At 41.9% G+C, this 22,548-nt stretch overlaps 1 protein-coding gene across 2 annotated transcripts in view; it reads right to left on the reverse strand.

Annotated features, from left to right (window-relative positions):
• The window catches only part of Lrch (Leucine-rich-repeats and calponin homology domain protein), a 466,257-nt gene extending 443,999 nt beyond the window's left edge, over positions 1 to 22,258 (reverse strand). For both annotated transcript variants that reach the window (XM_067151113.2, XM_067151112.2), the window contains exon 1: positions 22,071 to 22,258. In XM_067151113.2, coding sequence (XP_067007214.2) covers positions 22,071 to 22,245 — 175 coding nt within the window. In that variant the 5' untranslated portion in view covers positions 22,246 to 22,258. The remainder of the gene's footprint in view (positions 1 to 22,070) is intronic.
• Positions 22,259 to 22,548: the final 290 nt, after the last annotated feature.

A 22,548-nucleotide genomic window follows, 5' to 3' on the forward strand; every position in this document is an offset into this window, starting at 1 on the left:
ACTTCTGGGGGGGGGGGGGGAACTCGTTGTCTTACAACACGAAATATGGTGATGCGTTTACGTCTTTTCCTAAAATACGTCCATATATTGCGCTGCGTTTCCATGTCTGTAAGAAGGTACCAAGCAGGTTTCAGTGCGTTGCAGCACGACTAGCTACAGCTACTTCGATAGGCTGCTGGGTTCGAACACCCCGTTGGCCATCCTCGAAAATGGTTTCTAGTGGTGTCCCATTTTCATCTTCAGGAAAATACATTGATGGCCCTCCAATTTCTAGCCCGTGCAATTACACTCAGAGGCAACACCCTCACACAGCATAAATCCTCGGACACTCCTGGCACTAACAGCCAGATGCTAAAAAATAAAATGTTAATCAATGATTTGTTGTGTCTTCTAATGAGGAGTGTTGTAGCAGGTATAGGCCCTACAGAGCTGACATTGGAAACGCTATGCTCATGCGTGAAGCTGGTGGGTCTAGGCCTGATCTTCGTACAGAGGGCCGTATATTAGAATTTACTGCAGGGAACCCCCAGCAGGAATACTCGCCGTGGTAGGAGTGGACCGCCCTACGAACATAACGGGAAGACCGGCAACATCAGCATCATTTGCAGTGTGTTCAGCAGTATTGGAAAGAAATTATGCACCGCAGATAGCCTTCTGCGAATAGGTCCATCCTCAACCCTAAGACTAAATGAATCATACTTTGTTCATACATGAGGTCTCGATTACGAGGAATGGCAACTTCAGTTTCGACAACACGCATGTGTAGTCGGAGAACAAGACCCATGCTGTGAGACGTTCTCACCACCAGGTTCGGTTTTCCCATTAATGTTTGCACAGGGATTTTGGGGAGCATAATCAGAGGATCTGTGATATTAACTCATAGAATGGCTAGCGTATCTTATCCACAGTTTCTAGAAGGCACTGTACCACTACTACTACTACTACTACTACTACTACTACTACTACTACTAGAGGATGTTCCACTCCATACGCGACATCTGTGGTTGCAACATGATGAAACTCCCCCGCACTTTACCAACGCAGTGCACCGTCACCTGGACGCCGCCTATCCGCAGCGATGGATCGGCCGACAAAAAGTCCCGATCAAAACCCCTTAGATTACTTCTTTTGGGGGTTCATGAAATCTAAGGTTTATCGCAGAGAAGTGGAAACTCTGCAAGAGTTCCGGGAATGTGTCTTGGAAGCTGCTCAGGACATCAGTCAAAACAACGAGGTACTGAGACGGGTTCAAGAGAATTTTCTCCGAAAGTGCCGAGCATGTATTGCCGCCAATAGTGTTTTCGAACACAGTTGTAAGAATGAAAAATATTTCCCACGGCCAATCTGGTCAAGTGTGGTGTTCTCTAAAAGGTACATAAACGCTTTGTCGTTTTTATGTTGGTTTTTTTCCTATTAAAAAGTAAATACGCTTAGAGTTTTACGTGGCTTTTACTTTTGTGATCATAAGCCACAGGACCTTCATTTTTACGTAGAATCCGACCCATACGACGTGGCATTTCATTTCGAAAATCCCACACGTATTGTGGGGAATCAAGCCCGGACTGTCTTGGTGAGAACCGAGCAGTGATACCACTGGGCTCGTTTCTATTACTCCCCACTTTATCCGGTTTTCACTGCGGGTCAGGGTTTGTAGCAGATTTAGCAGACTTACGGCTGGATGTTTTTCTTGGCGCCAACCATTAGAGGAGAAATGCTATGTGTTTAAGTGGTGGTGGTGATTATCAGAGAGAAAAAATGGAAGGCATCCGACACTGCAAAGAATGAAAATAACAGCAAAAGAAAGACAAGGGCCACGAAAGGCGTGAAAGTGAAAAACTCCCAAGGCCTAGAAAGTTGTAATACCGTCGGGGTCGGAAAAGAACAAGAGTTGGCCAAGGGAGATGGGATAGGATAGATGAAAGTGAGGAGCCTGGTACAAGTAAGTGGGAGAAGTGCCAGGACTGAACTCAGTGCCCCGTGGTCAGCAACGACAGGCAGGGAATACCCTGGATGTTATTCTACTGCCCCCACCACAGAGGGATGTGGAGTTAGATAACTTTGTTCTTTAGCATCACATTTCTCTGGTTCATCGATTGTCTGATGACTACTGGTACGTAACGCACTGGTTTATCATAGTATTCCACGCATTTGATCCCTAATATGAGGCGCTGATTGGAATAAGTAGTGTGCACACTTAAAGGAATAATGGCAGAGGAGTGTTCACGGCCGTCTACGGTCTGGTCATTCCAGGTCGGGAACTTTGGGTTGTTAGATCGGTAGCATAGCACTGTTCGTTAAAAATGAGAAAATGTGCGGTTTTCTATTTGATTATTTCATATGATAATATTGCTTGTAATCGTGACATTCCTACTAACTTCATTGTAAAAATGAAATGGCGTATGGCTTTTAGTGCCGGGAGTGTCCGAGGACATGTTCGGCTCGCCAGGTGCAGGTCTTTTGATTTGACTCCCGTAGGCAATCTGCGCGTCGTGATGAGGATGAAATGATGATGAAGACGACACATATACCCAGCCCCCGTGCCAGCGAAATTAACCAATGATGGTTAAAATTCCCGACCCTGCCGGGAATCGAACCCGGGACTCCTGTGACCAGAGGCCAGCACGCTAACCATTTAGCCATGGAGCCGGACTGACTCCACTGTAATGACATATGATGATTTCAGTTGGGTAAACCACAAAGACAGCCTTTCTGAGGATGTAAAAAGGCAGGTGGAGAGTGATTGTCTGCCATTATCATCAAACTGCCCAACTCGACTGACTGGCAGTAGGAAGTGGGCCTGCCATCGTAATGAAAACTCCCCTGACTGGCAGTAGGAAGTGTGCCTGCCATCGTAATGAAAACTCCCCAAGTTCATTGTGACTGATAGTAGGCAAGAGAACCTCCCATTATAATGCCTTAACCCAGTCTTCACATGAGAAAAGACGTATGGTGACTTTCTCGTCGCTTTCCTGGGTAACTTTAAGAACTATGCAATTTAATATAATCTTACAACGTGTGGAGTACTTAATCTAGAATTCTGAATACAATGTAGGATTCCGTAGCGAAGCACGGACACATCAGCTAATCATATCTTAATTTGTTTCAGAATCTAATTACGCTGTACCAGGGACTCCGAAATAAGGTTGAAACCCTTTCAGAAAACAATCAGTAAAGTTTGGTAACAAAACACACGAGCAGCGTTACGAGAATGTTCCAAATCTTGGTCTGGGAAGACTTAGATGTAAGAAGACGACGAGCTGCTCGACTAAGCGGGATGTTCCGAGCTGTCGGTGGAGAGATGGCGTAGAATGGCATTAGTAGACGAATAAGTTTGAGTGGTGTTTTTAAAAGTAGGAAAGATTACAATATGAAGATAAAGTTAGAATTCAAGACGACAAATTGGGGCAAATATTCGTTTATAGGACGAGGAGTTAGGGATTGGAATAATTTACCAAGGGAGACGTTCAATAAATTTCCTAATTCTCTGAAATTATTTATGACTTACAGTAGGCCTACTTACTTATCGTGACCTATTAGTGCCGGGAGTGTCCGAGGACGTGTTCAGCTCGCCTTGTGCAGGTCTTTCTACCTGACGCCGATGGGCGGCCTGCGCTTCTGGATGTGAGATTATGATAATGAGGTACCGAGCTTGATAGCTCCAATCGCTTAAGTGCGGCCAGTATCCAGTAATCGGGAGATAGTGGGTTCGAACCCCACTGTTGGCAGCCCTGAAGATGGTTTTCTGTGGTTTCCCATTTTCACACCAGGCAAATGCTGGGGCTGTACCTTAATTAAGGCCACGGCCGCTTCCTTCCCATTCCCAGGCCTTTCCTATCCCATCGTCGCCATAAGACCTATCTGTGTCGGTGCGACGTAAAGCAAATAGCAAAAAGATAATGAGGTAGGAAGAGGGTGAAACCCGGTGTCGACACGTAGCCCACTCCTCTCGAATAACACCAAGGGGTCTGTTCAAAGCTTTACGTCGTCATCCGACGGACGAATCACCATCAATAGCATCATATTCCCTCACTCCATTTGAACAATGCAAAGAGGTTTGGATTTGAATCCAGGCTTTGGGCAAATTGTATACCACCAACTTTCCTACGCTGCCAGCCTACATTCTGATGGTGAACATTTCTTTCATCCAGGTTAAGTGGTTCAGACGGTTGAGGTGCTGGTCTTCCGACTCCAACTTGGCATGTTCGATCCTGGCTCAGTCCGGTTGATGTTTGAAGGTGCTCAAATACGTCAGCATCGTGTCGGTGGATTCATAAATAACTCCTGCGGGACAAAATTCCGGCACCTCGGCGTCTCCTTAAACCAGAAACATAGTTACTGGGACGTAAAGCTAGCAACATTATTATAATTACTTTTTCGTCCAACGACATTCGAACCGGCTAACCACGGCGTCGGACCTTTATTTTAGAAAAGACTAAGTTAGTAACTGATAAGCAATCTGCCACTTGGTGACAGCCCTAGATGCAGATCAATATTATGACTGATGGGTCGCATGCGGCACGATGCTTAATCCACTCGGTCGCTATTGGCACGATAATGGCCGGGTCACATCCGGCACGGTCGCTTCTGGCACGTAACCATTTCACCAACATCATTTTCCTCCTCACCATGAGCTCGGTTGTTCGCGACAGGACCAGGAAGATTTCCTTTTACGCTGAGAAGATTTTCAAAATATTCCCTCCACCTGTCCAGTGATTCCCTGGGATCTATTATGAATTCACCAGAATTACCCAAAACACTGTTGATTTCATTTTTCTCTCCCTTCCTAAGATTCTTTATTACTGTGCAGAAAAGTTTCCCCGCTGCTTGACCTAGCCTTTCCAGGTTATTATCAAAATCTTCCCACGACTTCGTTTTGGATTCAACAACTAGACCTAATTGTTTCACTCTGTTTCTTTCATCTACGTACAAATCCCTGTCTGCGTCATCCCTTGTTTGGAGCCATTTCTGATAAGCCTTGTTTTTATGATCGATGATGATGATGATGATGCTTGTTGTTTAAAGGGGCCTAACATCTACGTCATCGGACCCTAATGGTACGAAATGTAATGACAATTTTAAAGTTCAAAATCATCCACTGACCAGAATAAAAAATGTGATGAAGAATGAATGGATATGAATTTGGCCCAGAAAATATCATAAACAATAGTATTAATGACCAAGGAACTGCTTCTAAAGCACAATCCTGAATCGCGCATCCCTGCTGTCTAAAGGGGTCCAAAATCCAGGTCAACGGCCCCTCGTAATGGTACTTATCGCCAGTAAAGTAGAACCATGGTGTTTTTTAAAGTTCAAAAGTTCAAAAGTTCAAAAAGTTCAAAATCATCCACTGACCAGAATAAAAAATGTGATGAAGAATGAATGGATATGAATTTGGCCCAGAAAATATCATAAACAATAGTATTAATGACCAAGGAACTGCTTCTAAAGCACAATCCTGAATCGCGCATCCCTGCTGTCTAAAGGGGTCCAAAATCCAGGTCAACGGCCCCTCGTAATGGTACTTATCGCCAGTAAAGTAGAACCATGGTGTTTGTCATGTTGCGGTACTAATCAAAAGTAGCGTAGACTCACGGTGTTCCACACATTATGGTACTACTCATAAGTATTGTACGTCGCACAGGTAACGCAGACCTATGGTGTTTCCACATAATGGCGCCACTCATAGGCAACGCAAACCCATGGTGTTCCTCACCTAGGTGTACTAATCACGGGCGCCGGTTTTCCCGTGGTGTTCCTCATATAGCGGGTACTAATCACAGGCAACGCAGACCCACGGTGTCGCTCATATAGTGGTACTAATCACGGACACTGGAAACCCACAGTGAACAGCTCTCTGCGGCTACTAATCACAAACCTATTGTGTACCTAACATAGTGGTACTACTCGCAAATAAAGGCGATCCACGGTGTTCCCCGCGTAATGGTACTAATAGAAAGTAGTTTCATGGTTCCCACCCACAGTGGGTCTTTTTATGTTTACAAGCTGCTTTCACTTCATTATTCCACAAAGATGTTAGCTTTTTCCCATCTTTACACACAGTTGTTCCTAGGCATTCCCTTGCTGTTTCTACTACAGCATCCTTTTATGCCACCCATTCATTCTCTTTCTATTTCCTGAACCTGCTTGCTGTCCACTGTTCCGAACTTCACTAATCATATCCGTGTACTTCTGTCTAATTTTCTCGACCTGGAGATTTTCTACCCTTATTCGTTTGCAGACAGATTTCACTTTCTTTATCCTAGGCCTAGAGATAGTCGGTTCACTACAGATCAGATATGGTTCTGTATCATCGAAAAATTCCCGGAAAACCCGTACATTCGTAACAGATTTCCTGAATTTGAAGTCGGTTAAGATATAGACTATTATGGATCTGGTACCACTACCCTACTATACATAGCGGTGAATAGCCTTTTGCTTGAAAAATATATTCGTAACTGCTAAACCCATACTAGCACAAAAGTCCAGCAAACGCTGCCCATTCCTATTAGCTTCCATATCTTCCCCACATTTACCAATCACCGTTTCGTATCCTTCAGTTCTATTTCCAACTCTCGCATTGAAACCGCCCATTAGCACTATCCTATCCTTGCTGTTGACCCCGACTACGATGTCACTCAATGCTTCATAAAACTTGTCAACTTCATCCTCACATGGTGAATACACTGAGACAATTCTCGTCCTAATACCTGAAACTGCCAAATCTACCCACATCATTCGCTCATTTACGTACCTAACAGAAATTATGTTGCGTACAAGAGTATTCCTGATGATCAGTCCTACCCCACACTCTGCCCTCCCCTTTTTAACACCCGCCAAGTACACTTTATAATCTCCTCTCCCTTCCTCGTTATCTCCCCTTACCGGAGTATCATTTACTCCTAGTACATCCAGATGCATCCTCTTTGCTAACTCAGCCAGTTCTACTTTATTTCTTCCATAGGTCACGTGCCTGAAGCGACCACGCCAAAATCGTGCCGCTAGCGACCGAATGGATTAAGCATCATGCCGCATGCGACCAACCAGCAATCAACACTGATCTGCATCTAGGGCCGTCGCCGAAGTAGCAGACTGTCTATCGGCTGTTTACCTAGTCTTTTCTTAAATAATTTCAGAGAATTTGGAAATGTATCGAACATTTCCCTTGGTAAATTATTCCAATCCCCCTCTCCCTATAAACGAATATTTGCTCCAATTTGTCCTCTTGAGTTACAACTTCATATTGTGATCTTATCCAATTTTAAAAGCACCAATCAAACGTATTCGTCTACTAATGTTATTCCACGCCATCTCTCCACTGACAGATCGGTACATAGGCTACCGCTTAATCGAGCAGCTCGCCTCCTTTCTCCCAAGTCTTAACGTAACGGTGCAAGCTACAGACTTTCCAATTGTGATCGTCTCTCCAAGATCTATTGTGTTAATTTGGCGCATCAGTTACCGTACCTTCCATCCTGTATATAGGGTCTACTGGAATGTGCTTTGATTATGTAGCCTGATCTCACTAAACTTCAAAGCATCTCTTATGGTTACCTTGAACGTTTTCAAATTTTAACTTTTTATCGCATGACTTTTAGTGCCGGAAGTGTCCGAGGACATGCTCGGCTCGCCAGATTTGTGGCTGCTTTTCCCGGTACACCCCATGGGAGTGAGTTACATGTCTACCGTGCGAGGGTGTTGTCTATGGGTGTAGATGTAATTGTACGGGCAACGAATGGGAAGGAAGTGGCCATGGCCATAAGAAAGGTATTTGGCTGGAGATGAAAATGGGAAACCACCAAAAACCATTTTCGAGGATGGTCGGCGGGGGGTTCGAACCCAGCCGTCTACCGCAGTAGCCGTAACGCACCGAGATAACCTGTACGGTATGGTACGTTCTCCCAGACGTGGAAACGCAGCTCCATATATGGGCACTTTGTAGGATAAAAGCGTAAACGCATCACCATATTTCGTTTTGTAAAAACTACCATTTTCCCCAGGAGTGTTACGTAAAGTAAGGGCAGTAGCTGCTTATAGGAGTGGTTCAAGTGACACTGCGCCTAGTACTGGTACTTCGCAATAAATTCTTCAAAAGCAACTTAGGAAGATGCTGTTCTGTCACTTCTGTTTCCAGAAAATCCAGGGACTGATCCTGATGATCCCCAAGAATTGTATTTATAGATAAGGTAACTGAAAAACAGGCCTTTGCTGGCGGGACCTAGTGTTTACAGTGCACTACGTCTTCTGGTGTGGGCTAGAGCAATTTTGTTACTTTCATTGATCTGTCTCAGCTTTATCCTTGGCTTTGACAAAATGAAAGTGACTGGGGTATGAGTGATGCTAGTAATGCCATTCAATCGGCAGCCAGTCCCTGCTATGAATGGTGTGAAAATATTGCTCATAGGGTCGGTTGGTGCATGCATTTCAGTGGGCTTGGCAGACTGATATGTAATAGTAACTTCTGGCTCGGCGAGGAAAGCAACGGGAAACTACCTCGCTCCTCATTTCCCTAATACGCCTCTTCAGTGACGCCTAGGCCATCTATGACAGCTGATGGCGGAGCTGTTTAGGATCCAACCAGCTTTTGGGCTGAGGACTAAACATACATACATACATACATACATACATACATACAACTGAAAAACAAATAGGCCCTATAATTTTCTTTAAAATATAACTGAACTTGTGTTATTCTAGTATTCAGAATTACCTGACTGTACACCCCCCCCCACACACACACACACATTTTTAGGGTTTAGACCTTAAAATATCTTTTGCATTATTTATGATCCATCTATGTTTTCTCTGCGGAAGGAATACCTCTGTTTATGGCATTTCAAAATGATACATTGATTTAGTTTCCAACGACGAGTTCTTAAGATGGTTTTAGATATTACTTTTGTGTGTGATGTAATGTATGCGTATTTTATTTAAACTTTCACCATAGAAATGTACTCAATTATTCTTTATAAACCTTTCACGGAATTGTTGGGGTTGTTCTCCGTAAAGGCTTATATATGCTGTATTTCTTGACGACTAATTCAGTGCAGTTATAGTAGTTCGCTATATGAACAGAATTTAAACAGAGCAAAGCACAATTTCATTCCCTTCTCGGTAAGCAGTACTGTGCATTTTTCGTCTATTTTCTAACCATTTCTGGTTTTGATTTAGCTTGCCTCATCTTGGATGAAAACTGGGTTGTCAACACCGGTCGCATCCGGCCTGGTTACAGATTATGCGGTCGCTAGTGGCACGGTCGTATCTGGCACAACACCCTTCCATTAATATTGATAGCTCCCCATCGAATTCCATTTCGTTCGCCAAGTTGTTTCCAAGGAGTCCCTCACCTGTCAAATGGGAGTGGGACTCCGTTACTCCCATAGGTCTGAGGCTTGCTTGAAATGTTCTGAGCTCCGTAAATTCTGTGAAGCAGGATGCCGCCCTACTTACACATAGTCCAAGGGAGGATCTCTCCTCTAACAAGTTAGGGACCATGGAAATACGATAAAATAGATTTTAAAATAATATCTTATCAATGGCATATATTTTTCTGAATGTTTGTACCGTCGCAGTTGCATAACGTCGCCCGACGGAGAGATCGTTGTTTTCACATCTAGAGAGATTGTTAAAAGATAAAATTACTTTGTCTATTATCTATCTATATGACGGACATATTTTCTTTTACTGAACACACGAGAGCGGCAAAGTGAAACGTTGTTTTCACTATATTCAGCATATTGCACTGTGTCAATTACCGGAGTGTCGCACGTATAACTGACCTATCCCTCCTTCAATTTCTTCATAAAATAGAATGAAATATAAACGAAAAGGAATATAATAATCTACGGATGTCCATCTCGAGCAGTCTAAATAAACGAGGAAAGGACAAAAACAAAAAGTTCTTACTTAGGCTATATCCGCTAGCAAAATGTAGTCCCTCTTCAAAGAGGCAGTTATTTTAAACATTGGTCTACAGATATGTATTCAGTTATACGTAAGGTACCCACTTCTTAGACTGCTGGTGTCGAAAGACGATGAGGAGTGGCTTCCACTTAATCTCAACATTTTGACAGACAATTCGGTGAACAGAAACTGTATATTGCCAGCATTTCTTGAGCGAGGCAATCATCCTTACCAAAGTAACTGGAAATACCATCACATCATAAACAAGCCACCCTATTATGTACAGAGGACGACATTGCAGCAATTGACAAATAAAATTTCTTACAATTTGAATAAACACTGTTAACAACAGGCTATCTAATAATAATAATAATAATTGGTAATAATAATCGAATTGACTACGTGATTCGTGTTTGCATTCGGGAGATGCGGGTTCGAGTTCCACCGTCGGCAATCCTGGAAATGATTTTCCGTTGTTTCCCATTTTCATACGAGGTAAATGTTGAAGCTGTACTTTCAATAATGCCACGATTGCTACCATCCAAATATTAGTCCTTTCCCATTCTTGCCTCGCCGAAAACCTTTTGTTAGTGCGACGTTCAACCAATAATAATAATAATAATAATAATAATAATAATAATAATAATAATAATAATAATAATAACAATAATAATAATAATAATAATAATAATAATAATAATAATATTCTCTTACCGGGCGAGTTGGCTGTGCGGTTAGGGGCGCGCAGCTGTGAGCTTGCATCCGGGAGATAGTGGGTTCGAACCCCACTGTCGGCAGCCCTGAAGATGGTTTTCCGTGGTTTCCCATTTTCATACCTTAATTAAGGCCACGGCCGCTTCCTTCCCATTCCTAAGCTTTTCCTATCCCATCGTCGCCATAAGACCTATCTGTGTCGGTGCGACGTAAAAAAATAACAAAAAAATAAAAAAATAATGTTCTCAATGTTGATACTCGAGAGAGAGAGAGAGAGAGAGAGAGAGAGAGCCTTGAAAGGAGGATCTGATACAAATACCACAATAGAGTAAAATTAGACTAGACTTTTAACACGTCAGTCTCAATCCCAATTAATTGAGGTCGACACGTGATATCAATTTGGCCCAGTTTTACTGTCGGATGCCCCTCCTGACGCTAACCCTATATGGAGGATATATTCGCTATTGCGTGTTCCTGATGGTTAGTAGTGTACAGTAGTATGCTGTGTATATGAAGTGCTGAAAATACAAGTAGACCAAGGCAACTCTCGGTCTATTTTAAGCCAAGTCCACAGATATTGGTTTACTTTTCATAATATACAGTAAATAGACCATGTCTATCCACTGAAATGGTTAAGAATACAAGTAAACCATCTCCAATGCATCATGCTGAAGCAAATGGAACCTTCGGCAAATTATAATGTCTGGACGAAACTCTGCATTATGCACACGGCCTAACCACCCAAAAGCTGGTTCTATTGCTGTGATTATAAAATTATAATGTTGTTTACGATATAAATGCTAAGAGTGAAGAGGACGATGATACTGACTAATCACAAATTTCAAAAACATAGGGAAACTTGCAGACCGTTTCTTAAAAATAAAGCAGAATTACAGAATGACCCGTACAATTGCTGGGAATTAGGACGATTACATTTCGAAAAGTAATTCTTTGCTGATGGAGTATCATTACTCTTTTTACAGAGTTGGCGTCGGGAAGGTCATCCAATCGTAAAACTGGGCTAAATCAACATCAAGTGCTGACCTCAATAAATTGGGGAAAATGCCAGGTAGGAGAAGAAGAAGACCTATCTGAGGATTAAAATTAAACAAGTTCTTCATATTTATCATACCAGCTTTTATTAATCAGCCTACTGTGCAGAAACTTTCAGTCTATTTTTTTCTCAAAATTAGAATGTGACTTGATCTAGTTGTCTTTCAGCACTTCATAATATGTGAAAAGTGTACTGAGACGAACACCAACACCCAGTCCCTGAAGCACACGAATTAACCATACGCTGTTAAAATCTTCGGCCCGGTCGGGAATCGAACTCGGGCCCTCTGAACCGAAGACTGATAAGGTGACCATTCAGCCACGGAATCCTTGTTTTTTCTTTTTGAGATATCAGTCAAACAGATCAATTGTGTTAGCAATGCGAGAAAAACACAAATTCACAAAACTCTACACACACAAAGATTTTCGCTAGTTCACTATCCCCAAGGAACGAAACATGACCAGCAGTGTAGCCTACTCGTAACAGTGAGTGAGAAGCGACAGATGCAAAAAGCTTGCCATTGGGAAGAAGCATGTTGTTGGCTATAATTACATCCTGGAGAGTGAGTCACTCTGTGACTGCTGGAGAACAGCCCCCAGCTGTGAGTCATGCTCACCTAACAGACGAGGGGTCCTTCATATAGTCCTATGCTCAAATTTTGTTTTATACAGAGGTTTCAGGACTAACTACAGTGAGTCAAAGTGAAACTCATACAGCACTGTAACAAGTACCGTATGTTTTTATGAACAGGAATGTGGACAATAATTTATGTTCGCAATTTATGTGTGGAACAATAAAGGAATGTCTTGAATTATTAAGTCACCACAGGCTAGTTAGCGTATCCCTTAACTTAGCAAGATATAACAGATTCTTTGTCTATTTTTGCTGGAGCACGTCAAAATGAAACTCGTACACTCCTACGTGGGCAGATAAGAGAGCAGTACAAATGCAGTATGTTTGTGTTTCGACACCACATTCAGTTTGTTGTTGATAGTTGTGAAGTAGGCTACAGACAAGTTCCGGTGCTATCATAGGGCGTCAAAGAGGACAATCTTCGAAAGAAGAGAACTGATGATTTTTCACCATAAGAGAGGAAAATCACTCCGTGAAGTTTGTAAACATGTAAACAGGAGTCATGCAACTGTACAGTGCGTTATAAATAGATATAAAAGTACACGCAACATTGAAAATAAAGACAGTGAGCAGGAGGAAAATTTTCAACCTCAGAGAGGAACGTTGGATAGTAAGACAAGTGAAGAAAAATACAGCGATTAGTGCTCCGAAACTGGCTGTGATGGCTGAGGAACATCCAATAAGAGAGTACATCCATAAACTATTCGATTTATCCTAAGGAAAAGTAACAGACATGGACGAATAACTGGGGGGGGGGGCATTTGCTAGAAAATTAATGGAAGAAAAGGTTGAGCTTCGTTAAAGAGTATACAGAAAAAGATTTTGACTTTTGGAAGAACGTTATTTTTGCAGACGAAAGCAAATACAATCTCTTGGATCAGATGGAAAGGTTAATAATGTCTGGAGGAAACCAAATGAGGAGTTGAAATCTAGCGATCTGCGTCCAAGTGTCAAACATAGAGAAGGTAGTGTAACTGTCTCGGGGGTGTTTGTCAGCTAGTGGAGAGAGTTCTAGGACATTTCGTACCACTTCAGCGGCTGATTACCTGAGAAGTTTCAGCTAATGACTTTAAAATATTTAGGAGAGGAAATTCCGTGCCACTTGAAAGAGTGGGAAGTATTGCGAAGTAAATGCTGATGAATGTATTTACAGTATTTTTATATCCATTGTCCACTTCTGGAGCAGAAGTCTTCGCACGATGTGACCACTACAGATGTTAACCTTCCGTCGGGCGCAACTGATCCCACTGGCACACGTGTTAATTCTTATCTCGTATTCGTCATTCGCGGGGACCCAGCTACTTCCACCAAGTATAGTTTAAAGGGCAATTATTAAAATAATATAGAATTTTTCTTCAGCAAATGTTGTAAATTATTTGTTTCTCCCTTCTAAAATGTGTCTGTCTGGCTCATTACTCCCGCTGGCATGGAAATTAAATTCCAATTTGAAATTAAGTGGTACGGATTGCCCTGGCGTAAATATTTGAGGATTACGGGAAAACCGTTCGCAGTTAGATAATGAACCTAGTGGTACGAAATGTCCCCCAAAATCAAGTGGTACGGAATGTCCGTGGTACGAAATGTCCGGACACCAGTGGAGAGTTGACTTTTATTGATGGGACCATGGATCAACACGTGTATATAAATATAGTGAAAGAACATTTACGACCCAGTGTTCAAAAGCTTGGAATACTTGATCGATTTAAGTATTACCAAGATAACGACCCGAAGCACAAAGCTCACAAAGTACGGATGTAGCTGCTGTATAATTGCTCAAAAGTTCTCGAGACACCTCCGCAGTCACCAGACTTTAATGTGATAGAAAATTTATGGCATTACTTGGAAGTAGCGTTAAGAAAACACCAGATTTCACACAAAGATGATCTGAAAATGGCTTTAGCCTAAGTGAAGAATGGAAGAAAATAGATCCATCTTGTTGCCAAAAGTTGGTAGAATCTATGCCTAACCTTTTTAGGAGCTGTGAAAAGTGCTAAAGGGTACCGGTATCCTACAAAGTATTGTTTGTTAAAAACAATGTGTTATTAGAGGTCGCTCAGGAACTACCTGAAGGTGTATGAGTTTTACTTTGACCTGTTTCATGCATGTTTAAGAATAATGTGTTAATTTTCTTTGTCAGTATAAGAAATAGGAGTTGATTTACTTTGTACTTTAGTAGAGAAATGCGTATTTGTTAAACCACAACCAAGATTAAAATAAAGTAATGGTTATATTTTATGTAAAATCCAAATAAACAAGGTTTTCCCTAGTGTATGAGTTTCATTTTGACTCACTGTAGCCACATTATATAAACGAGGCAGGAATCATAAATATTTTTGAAAGACTAGCTATTGTGAGCCCGTCGTTGACGGGTTAGTTTTTGTAATTGCAGAAATAATGGCATGCACATTTCGGTTTCTTCCGGCTTTCAACCCTCCACCCCTTTTGATTCGTTTGCCCGCTTTCTTCGAGTAATTGTTTCTTCTCACAATCACGACAAAAACCACCACCATCACGAATTAACTCGTTACCATGACGGTCGAACAATATTTCCACGTTAGCGATGCTCTGCGTTGATGGCTCAGCAATAACAATTTTAATTCAATGTCTCTGTTATCACAGCCCGTACGGTTGAAATGTATGGACACAAGTGATCGGGAATTATAGTTTTAGATACTTGGATGTGAAAAATATAATAATTATGAATATCTGCGTTATTATTCCTCGTTCGGTAAATGAAAACCCACAGCCTGTTTCCAGTCATTCGACCGGGTCAGGAATGGAATGAAGCCCCCATCTAGCGGCGAGGATAGGAATTGTGCCGGCTGCCGAAGCCTGTTGCACTCCTCTGGGGCAATGATTAATGAATGATATTGGAGTGTTGCTGGAATGAATTATGACAGGGTAAACCGGAGCACCCGGAGAAAAACCTGTCCCGTCTCCACTTTGTCCAGCATAAATCTCACATGGACTGACCGGGATTTGAACCACGGAACCAGCGGTGAGAGACCGGCGCGCTGCCGCCTGAGCCACGGAGGCTTCTCGTTCGGTAAAAACGTATTGAATATAAATGGAAATTATATTTTTCACATCTGTTATTCAATACAGTTTATATTAACGAAAAAAATTGACACTTCCCGTTTTGGTCCCCTTAATATTTCTACGCCACTGTACACTAATTAAATAACAAACATCCAAGTACCCATCACGGCATACAGGGATTAAAAAAGCATTTGAAGTAACTGCTACAATAGGTTGATTCAATGATGACGAAGGCAAACATAAATAGGTGCTACTTATTTAAATGATTTCTGAAACCAAAGCATCTCATTTCACATTCAGGTTGCTATTCTTTTTACGGATTAAGAATTTCCATCAAGCGGGGCAGGTTTTTCTCTGAGTACCAATATCATTTCATTTCATCTGTCAGTCATTAATCATTGCCCCAGAGGAGTGCGACAGGCATGATTCCTAACCTGGCCTGTAGATTTTCATTCATTTCAGGAATTACCAAGAATGCACATGAATGCGGGGTTTCTCCTAATACGGCAGTTTCTTCACGGATATTCCATCACAACATTGTTACATGGCAACAATTAATTTCACAGAACTAGAAACTACTCCCTTTACACGTTGATCCAGGAAATTCTCAATGCTTCATAGAATGGTGATTCATGAAACAGAAAATTCCTCCCCAATGTGCAAGATTTGTAAGAACAGGTTAGTCTAAACGAAAAGTACGAAAATCCGGTTTCACATCAGCCGATTTCTTTCCAAACAGCTACAACCTTCTGAACTGTCAGAGCGTGAGATCAGATCATACGGTATAGTCTGGAAGAAAATAAGAATCAAAATATCTGCTCAAGTGTCCCTCATATGAAAAAAAAAAAAAAAAAAAAAGTCAATCCGAGATTTCTCTGCTATCATGAGATAGCCTCCGCTACTGGCGAACTGTCGTAACACCAACAACGTTATTGGTTTTACGCCCCACTAATTACTTTTCGGAGGTAATAGTATTATTCTTAGGGGCTGTGTCTTATAAAGCGTTTTAGACTGTCATATATATTACAAATACTACCTGTCATAAAGTTGGGTTATTTCTCTCTTAAGTGCCTTTTGATTGATTGAACTAGGGTGCGTTCTGGGAGAGTACATAAATATCACATCCCCACGTTTCATAATTATTTACCGTGGAAACTGACTATGGTAAGAGCAGAGTTCCATGTAAGTTTTCGGCATTAAATTCAAAGATCGGCAATGCCAATGCATCATTCTAGTTAGGCCAAACCTTCATTCTCTGCTCTTGAGCTACGCCTGCCAACAAATTAGATTTCATAAAATCTTCAATTATCATCGCTTTAAAATTTAAGGACAGCGCTCTACAAAAATGGTTCAGACGATCGACGTACAAAAGCTATAGAGCACGATAGTATTATGATGTGATATGTGCAATAGCTGAAATGATAAAACAGATGGTTAAATAACACGCGTTTAATGAGCAAATAGACAAAACTGCCAGAACTTCGCCAGCAAAGACGAGAGCACAATGGGCGAATTGTGTAAGACTACAGCAGTGAAAGTCCAACAGACGACTGGTTGTACAGTACGTAATGAGGAGAGAAAGCAAAAACACTTGGGACTAATCTGGCTTGGGCCATAAGGTCAAACCAATTGAGGCTCCAACTGCGTCTCACCAGCTGATCCTGGCTAATACAGAGGTGCAACTACAAGGAAACAGCGGCGTTCAATGAACGGCTAAATAGTGAAGAGCCCAAACTCCTCGGAATATTCCACCTTCCAATACTGATTTCGTTTAAGAAGAAGGTATTCCAATGTACTGTAAATTTCGTGACATAAGTGAGTGGACTCAAGAACGGAAGAATCATAATCGAACTAGTCTCTATACCTCATGTCTTAATCGTTTATGTACTTGACCAATACACGTTTAGCCACCAAGCTTACGTAGTTCAATTATGCTAAAGAAGTGATAAGCAGATCAGTATTGATTGATTGAGTGAGTGATTGAGCAGCGTCTAGGGCAATTTGTAGCGAATATTGTCATTTAACTAATCCCAAAAGCACACCCCTTTTACTAGCAATACTGAATGAACGTAGCTCTACTGTGCATTACATAAAATAATGTAATTCAGTAGAATACAGTCAACGATGATCCTTCACGAAATAAATTACCGAATGAAACATTGAATAAAATACGAAGAGATTCAAACAATAATTATTTAACCTAAAGTATTTGCTTAAATGCTGTCAAATCTCTCTCCCACTGTATACGTCCGTAAATATGTCTGATTACGACTAACCATACTCTGTAAAATATTATAGTTAAAATGATTCATTATATCTAGCTGTACAGTAAACAACCCATACAGAAAGAGTGGTGGTAATTAATTTATCGTAAGGATTTCAGTGCCGGGATGGTCTGTTGCGGGTCTGTCTAGTTGACACCCATGGGCCTCCTGCGCATCTCGATGGAGGAGGGGGGATGATGATTATGATGATGATGATGATAATGAGGCAGGGGGAGAGTGAAGCTTGCTATCGCCACATAGCCTACTCCTGTCGAATGACTCCAAGGGACCTGCTCAAGGCTTAACGTCTCCATCTAACGAACGAACCACCATCAATAGCGTCATATGCCCTCACTCCAGATGAATGTCCGACTCGTTGGCTGAACGGTCAGCGTACTGGCCTTCGGTTCAGAGGGTCCCGGTTCGATTCCCGCCGGGTCGAGGATTTTAACCTTAATTGGTTAATTCCAATGGCACGGGGGCTGGGTGTGTTGTCCTCATCATCATTTCATCCTCATCAAGACCCGCAGGTCGCCTACGGGAGTCAAATAGAAAGACCTGCACCTGGAGAGCCGAACCCATCGTGGGATATCCCGGCACTAAAAGCCATACGACATGACATTTCATTTACTCCAGATGAACACAGCAGAGAGGTTTGGAATTGAATCCAAGCTTTTGGCACACAATCTAGTCATATAAATTATATACCATCACCTCTCCTACCCTACCACCCAACATTCTGACAGTGAAAGTTTTTGCCACAACCGGGGCTCGAAACGGCTAACCGTGGTGTCAGACCATATGTAGACTTGACGCCTTAACGATCATGGCCATCAGGCGGGCTACTGGTGATTACTGTTTTAAAAGGAAGTATAACATGGCACTACCCTCTCTTCATATTCATCATAAGAGAAAAAGGAAGAGGCCCAATCCTTCCAATAATAAAGGTGTCAGTAAAAGAAGGGGAGGGCAATGAAAATATAACAAGACCCCTGGACCTTGCAAATCTAATACCGCAGGAGTCAGAAGATAACTAGATTTGACTAAGGAAGGTCAAACATGAACGATGAAAGTGGGGAGATTGGCACAATTAAGTGGAAGCAATGCCACTCAGATAAGGGCCCCGTGGTCGGCAAACAACGCTCCCTAGATCAGAGCCCCTGCCTCTACCCCTTCTAGTCGTTTCTGACAACAGGCAGAGGATACCGTAGATGTATTCTTCCAAGGCCAGTTGGTTTTGTATTCCTCCGACCCCACCCACAGGGGAGCAGAGAGAGAAACAACATAATAAAGCTATAAAATCTGTAGTGTCTTGTGAACATGTCATGGAAATTATACTCAGAAAAAGAATTACATTGCCCACGAATCTAGATGGTAGATTTTAAAATCTACAACGAATTTTCAGAAAGTTGAAAAAATAAAATTATCAAACAATCTCGTAGTATCACAAGTGTATTTTCAGGGCTCGCAGAATTGTTATATTCAGGTAGGCCCTACTCTTAAATGGAGGGACTAACTTCGTGGTAAAAATAATTATAGTTGGGGACAAATCATGACGACCTCGCCTTACACCACTACTTCACAGAGGCAGCTCGGTGTCTATTAGCGACTTATAGGATTTACTTACCTCTACTGCAGCCAGAGTTGCCAAATCGGCTACTGCACTCTCCACGAAGAAAGGGCAAATACTATAGAGAATGCGGAAGAAAGTGGTTTTGACAGCCTCTTCAAAACACACAAGGATGACTTAGAACTCTTTAACTCAGCAGGGTGGAGGGTGTGATTGACTACTGGCTTCCAGTTCGCTTCTAGGAACTGAGGCTGTCATGCTTTGTCCCCAGCTATACCGGTACGGTATTATACAATCAATTCTAACACAATATTCATTTCCGACGTACCGGGCGAGTTGGCCGTGCGGTTAGGGGCGCGAGGCTGTGAGCTTGCGTCCGAGAGATAGTGGGTTCGAATCCCACTGTCGGCAGCCCTGAAGATGGTTTTCCGTAGTTTCCCATCTTCACACCAGGCAGGCTGTACCTTAATTACGGCCGCTTCCTTCCAACTCCTAGGCCTTTCCTATCCCATCGTCGCCATAAGAGCTATCTGTGTCGGTGCGACGTAAAGCCACTAGCAAAAATTTGCGACGTAAAAACGTACAGATTGCAGAAACTGATGGGCTGTCGAGTGTACCGTAAGTCATTCTTGAAATATACATTACTAATTTACTAATTTTCCAGATAAGTGTCGGGGCGTCGGATAGACAACCTATGGTAATTTGCTCCCCGGTCTCCTCTGTGAATTATTCAGCATACGGTAGTGTGCAACTCACTTCCTTCAAGTTATTTGGATTCATTCCTTTCCAGGTTGCGATTTATGGAAACGGGATATTTCAACTGCGTGTCGTTGGTTTCCAGCATTTTAAAGAACATCTGCAGAATAAAACTCAGATTCTCTGGCGCCTTCGCCGGGCTGAATGGCTCGACGGTTCACGCGCTGGCTTAGGCCGGTGGTATTTGAAGCTGCTCAACTACGTCAACCTCGTGTCGGTAGATTTACTGGCACGTAAAATAACTTCTGCGGGACAAAATTCCGGCACCTCGGCGCTCAGAAAACCGTCAAAAAATAGTGGGACGTAAAAACAATAACATTATTATTATTCTTTGGCACCTTCTAATAGGCCTATATACAGAAATTGAAGAAACATTAAAATGTTTCTATTATTATTATTATTATTATTATCATCTCGCTGGATTTCCTTTTAAAGCACCTCACAACCTCGAGAAAAGCCTCCTCCTCTATAACTTACATTTTACACAATAACGTGCTACCTGCACATAGCCAGGTTCGCGAGTGATACGGGACATCACATCCGAACGGAAATGGAGTACCATATTTCTAAAGAATAGTGAACAACTGCCGGCCCCGTGGTGTAGGGGTAGCGTGCCTGCCTCTTACCCGGAGGCCCCGGATTCGATTCCCGGCCAGGTCAGGAATTTCTACCTGGACCTGAGGGCTGGTTCGAGGACCACTCAGCCTACGTGATTATAATTGAGGAGCTATCTGACGGTGAGATAGCGGCCCCGGTCTAGAAAGCCAAGAATAACGCCCGAGAGGATTCGTCGTGCTGACCACACGGCACCTCATAATCTGCAGGCCTTCGGGCTGAGCAGCGGTCGCTTGGTAGGCCAAAGCCCTCCAAGGGCTGTAGTGCCATGAGGTTAGTGAACAACTATTGGAAATATAGAGAAAAGTAAAATGTCTTTCGACAACACAGATAATGAAGGAGAATAATAATAACAACGAATGCCGGTTAAGCTAAAATTAAAATTTTCTTATTTTGCTTTAAAAAATAACTACCATCGTTTACACTGGCAATCTTTCTTGAATGAGCCAATCACAGCTATTATTCTTGTACGGACAAGGACTGCATTATCAAATAATACAAGCGATTATTATGAGGCCTATTATAGCGAGTTAGAGAACCAATAAGCATGCCTGTTACCCAAGTGAATAGTGGGCCTGGATGTTTTAACCCTTATCTGAATGGCTTTCATTGTAACTTCATCCGCACTCCGAAAGAGTCAAACTGAGTCATTGCTTCTTTATATCGGAAGAAATAAACTGTCAATTCAGTGACATTCCCCACTGCCTGTCACATTATTACGATATTATTATCATCGTCGTCATCAAAACACAATAAACCGAATGCCGACATTGACAAGTGAGTGACAGATCACATGCATCAGTTATTACAGGTGACAGGCGGGGAAATGAAAGTCTTAACGTCACAACAATTAACAGGTGTAGCCAGTCTAAATTCAATCATGCCTAACACCTGTGCACGCACACCCTGCATATTTTAATAATACTGACAAATCGTAGATTTGACAGCAACTTGTGTACGAAAATAATAGCTGTTTATTATTTTCCACAAACTCTTCCCTTGCCCTCCATAAGGAGTGTGCAGTATAAAATAATAGTCAGGCTAGGAAACGTTAATAAGATATTCCAGATGCCTAATGCTATCAGAATCGCAGTAAGAGAAATACGAAGTTACATATATTATAGAGACGGTGTTTTTAAAAACCCGCACTGTGATTAATTTTCTTATATTAAAAATGTTAGTTTAGAACAATATTCTTCAATAAACTTAAAATGTCCACGTAAAGAATTTTGAACAATTGTTTAGTAGGAATTTAACAATATTGATTAATCTTCTGATCCGACAAATATGAAGAAGAAACTCCCCACCCTACAGATTAAATAAACATTTTCATGCCTGCCAAGGGAATCTATAACGTAGAAGTAAGGTAACACTACATAACATCGGGAGTAACACACAGTAGAGATAATAATAAAACATACTTCATACACGATTAAAGAAATATCCTATTCAAATAAGTGAACTTTCGCTCTGCACTTTATAACAAAGCACACTCCTACAAATAACACACGAAAGATGAACGTACCTGCTATGACGGTGTCGCTGAGGTCGTACTTTCCCCGAGAGTTCGGAAAATCCTTGAGTTTTCTTCCAGTTAACTTTAACTCTCCACTTAGATGTGCTTCTTCCAATATTCGCTCTAAAGACCGCGTTAGTTGACTTTGTAAGTGGCCGCTCATATTCAACGCGACCATCGCCATGATACATTTCTCATCGTTTCGGAGCACAGACTTGTGGGAAATACTGACGTCACGAAAGGGAGGTGTCAGATGGACGTCGCATGTTTACTTGCATACTAAAGATAACCGCTGGTATAGCCAATAAGAGACAGCTCAACGATGCTGCCAACATCACAAAAATTCAAATAGTAAACATTAGCACGTGGTTTGATGCTATAGTGAAGAGACATTATTGTTAATCTGTAATGGTTTCTCTATTCTTTATTCACGTCCGTCATGTTTAATAGTGTATATAGAACTACTAGTTGGTACATCTAAGAAAAT

The sequence above is a fragment of the Anabrus simplex genome, chromosome 7 (assembly GCF_040414725.1).
Source record: "Anabrus simplex isolate iqAnaSimp1 chromosome 7, ASM4041472v1, whole genome shotgun sequence".
Classification (NCBI taxonomy): domain Eukaryota; kingdom Metazoa; phylum Arthropoda; class Insecta; order Orthoptera; family Tettigoniidae; genus Anabrus; species Anabrus simplex.